The sequence below is a fragment of the Oncorhynchus masou genome, chromosome 5, assembly GCF_036934945.1.
Source record: "Oncorhynchus masou masou isolate Uvic2021 chromosome 5, UVic_Omas_1.1, whole genome shotgun sequence".
NCBI classification, from domain to species: domain Eukaryota; kingdom Metazoa; phylum Chordata; class Actinopteri; order Salmoniformes; family Salmonidae; genus Oncorhynchus; species Oncorhynchus masou.
The window spans coordinates 82876631-82879322 of NC_088216.1; the positions used below are offsets into that span (position 1 = coordinate 82876631).

Consider the following 2692-nt stretch of genomic DNA (forward strand, 5'->3'; position numbering starts at 1 on the left):
TATTTGAAAGTATTTTCAAATAATTTCCCATAAATAGCCTACTATTTGAAAGTATTTCCAAATATGTATTTCAAATACTATTTTCAAATGCCTGGGAGTGTATTTGAGTCAGTGTATGTAAGTATTTTCCAATACTTTCCAAGTGTATTTCCAAATATATTACAATATTCAACTACATGTCTTGAAAAAAAAAATATTGTATTATATATATATATATATATATATTCAAATACTTACTTCTAAATGTCTTTGAAAGTAATTGAAATACCCTATATAGTATTTGAACCAGGTCTGCCAGTTACAAGACATTGAAGTCTCATTCTCACTTTCTGTGCAAAATCCCTCTATCAAATTGATAGAGACAGAATAATTTAAATTATCGTGTGTGTGTGCGTGCGTGCGTGTGTGTGTGTGTGTGTGTAACAAATTCAATCGAGTCTTCTCAGACTAAAAGCATCATAAGCTGATTGTCTGGTCTTTCTCTTTCATGTGTTTACGTGCAGCCGCAGGACTCTACGATCATATCAGGGACGTCGGTCTTGACAATGCTGTGCTGTGAGTTGAAATAGACCATAGACAGAGGCCTACGCTGGATGGGCACGCAGCAAGAAGACACCGCTGAATTGATGCCGTTGGCTTTAAGCTGACTGAACACTGTGGCGTGGAAAGAAGACGCGATGCCCGGAGACCCAGCCAGGGCCTGGGGACACTGACCCATACAGTGATTCATGTGGTACCCTTCTGGAGCTATGATCCAATCCTGCCACTGGATATCCTTGAACTTCACGTAGAAGTCCTTCTTGCAGCAAACGCTGACGTTGTCCCCGCAGCGCAGGGACCTCCTCTGGAGGATGTGTTTGAAGTTGTCACGGAGCCGCACCTGGGCCACCACAAATGGCTGATGAGCCATGTCCATGGTCTTACCCAACTCACACAGGTTCTGGCCTTGGCCCGGCTCAAACCCGGCCTCCTTGCAGGTGACCTCAAGCTGTAGCTGCCGCTTGCCCCCATCCATGAAGGCCTGTAAGGTGTGGGTGATGGGGAAGGTATGCCAGTTGCTCTTCTGCACATCCAAGATCTTCTCCAATAGGAGGGTGTGGTTGGATCTGCTCTCCCCAGGGCTAGACAGATAGATGTGGGCTGTGGCGGTGGGGCGGGGACCACGGTTAGGGGTGTCGGAGGAGTGGACATACAGCCACAGGGCAGACTGAAGCACCTGGATGCTGTGGTCTCTCTCCTGCTGGAACTGGAAGGTGAGGCCTGGCTGGGCGCCAGTAGTAGTGTTCATCTCATCTAGATCACAGAGAGAAAAGACAAGCAGAGAGAAAGTGTGAGGATCGGTTTGTCACCTTTCAACTATAAACTGTCTTTCAGGTCCATTCTATAAGTGATGCCAATACATCTAGAGCACTACATTCGACATTATGCAAGTCAAGAACTACATTAGATTCATTTCACTAAACATATAAACTGATATTTATGTTGTTTAGTTGTATGAGTTATTTCAGAGTTATTTCAAACCATCAAAATCTAATCATTAATAGTTTCTATTGAAATGCGCAAGAGAAAAGAGGTGTGTAATATGCACCTGAGTTTGGACATGAGCATTACAAACTGCTGCGTAAATAAAGGACCGGGATCAAATAGAACGATGCGAGCAAACGCACGAGGTACCTTGAGGTAAAATAGATATCTTCAGTCAGGGTTTCAATGTAAATAAGTGTGTCAACTTTGTATTTCAATATACATGGCTTATTTACATTGTTCCAAAAGCGCATTAGATACCAGCACATTTGAGTTCATAAACAATCAAGTCCCATAAAGCCCAATAAAGTGAACATAAGGTTCCACTAGCTAAATATGTATTATATTATAATGTACACTTACCCGTTTCTGCGAAGCTCACTATTTCATATCCCGGATCTTTGGTTTCCTTGATCTTGTTTTCAAGTTCAATGGTTCCGTCCGGTCTGACACGTCCCGCGTGCAGTTTGCGGAGCGCGGTGAGAAGTGCAGCGCGGGACACAGTCGATGTGATATTTGGTCTCTCTTTCAGGTGCAGCTTGTTCAAGATCTGCTGCTTTGCGATTTCAACCAGGAGCCTCTGCTCTGCATCCTTCTCCATTAGCGGCATGCCGCAGGACGCGCAGCCCGGAGTGGTCCCTGCAGTGGCCGCAGCCTCCAGGCCCATCACCAGCAGAGACGTCATCAATAAATACATTGGCAATGTTGAAGATGAAGAGAATAGCATGTTGGTGGAGTCTCGAACTCTATGTATTTTAAAGGCACAAGGCGTTGGTTTAATAATCGATCAAATGGAAGAAAACATGTTGAAAGATGTGTTGGTGACACAAAGTTCCTGAAGTTTTTTTTTCAGTCAGCAGGTGCTTGTTCCTGCAGGTGGATGCCTCGAAGACAAGGGCGAAGAGAGCGTGAGTGGTACTTCAACACCTGATGATGTCCCCATATCTGGGTTAATCTACCAGAAATTGTGACACGTTAGAGGGGAGGCACCAATGAGAACATCAAATACACTACAGCCACTACACTGTCTCGCTCTCTTTCTTTTTCTTAGAAAACACACACGCGCGCGCACACACACGCGCACATACATACACACACCACGTAAGCAGAGAAAGACGTGCAAGAACGAGAGAGAACCATAGCGCACAGTGATGAAATATGACACATT

General features: G+C 44.4%; 1 protein-coding gene across 1 annotated transcript; it reads right to left on the reverse strand.

The window, feature by feature from the left end:
* Positions 1 to 259: 259 nt before the first annotated feature.
* On the reverse strand, positions 260 to 2421 carry LOC135528073 (inhibin beta B chain-like). The gene is made up of 2 exons (XM_064956850.1): positions 1888 to 2421; positions 260 to 1293 (listed from the first exon to the last, which is right to left on the reverse strand). The coding sequence occupies exons 1-2, from the start codon at positions 2249 to 2251 to the stop codon at positions 494 to 496; spliced, it is 1164 nt and encodes a 387-aa protein (XP_064812922.1). The 5' UTR covers positions 2252 to 2421; the 3' UTR covers positions 260 to 493.
* Positions 2422 to 2692: the final 271 nt, after the last annotated feature.

What these genes read in the sequence shown, in the direction of transcription:
- LOC135528073 (XM_064956850.1), bottom strand. Translation starts at nt 2,251, where the DNA reads ATGCTATTCTCTTCATCTTCAACATTGCCAATGTATTTATTGATGACG. An exon ending in AGTGAGCTTCGCAGAAACGG is followed by an intron (nt 1,294 to 1,887) that starts GTAAGTGTACAT and finishes TCTGTGATCTAG; the next exon opens with ATGAGATGAACACTACTACT.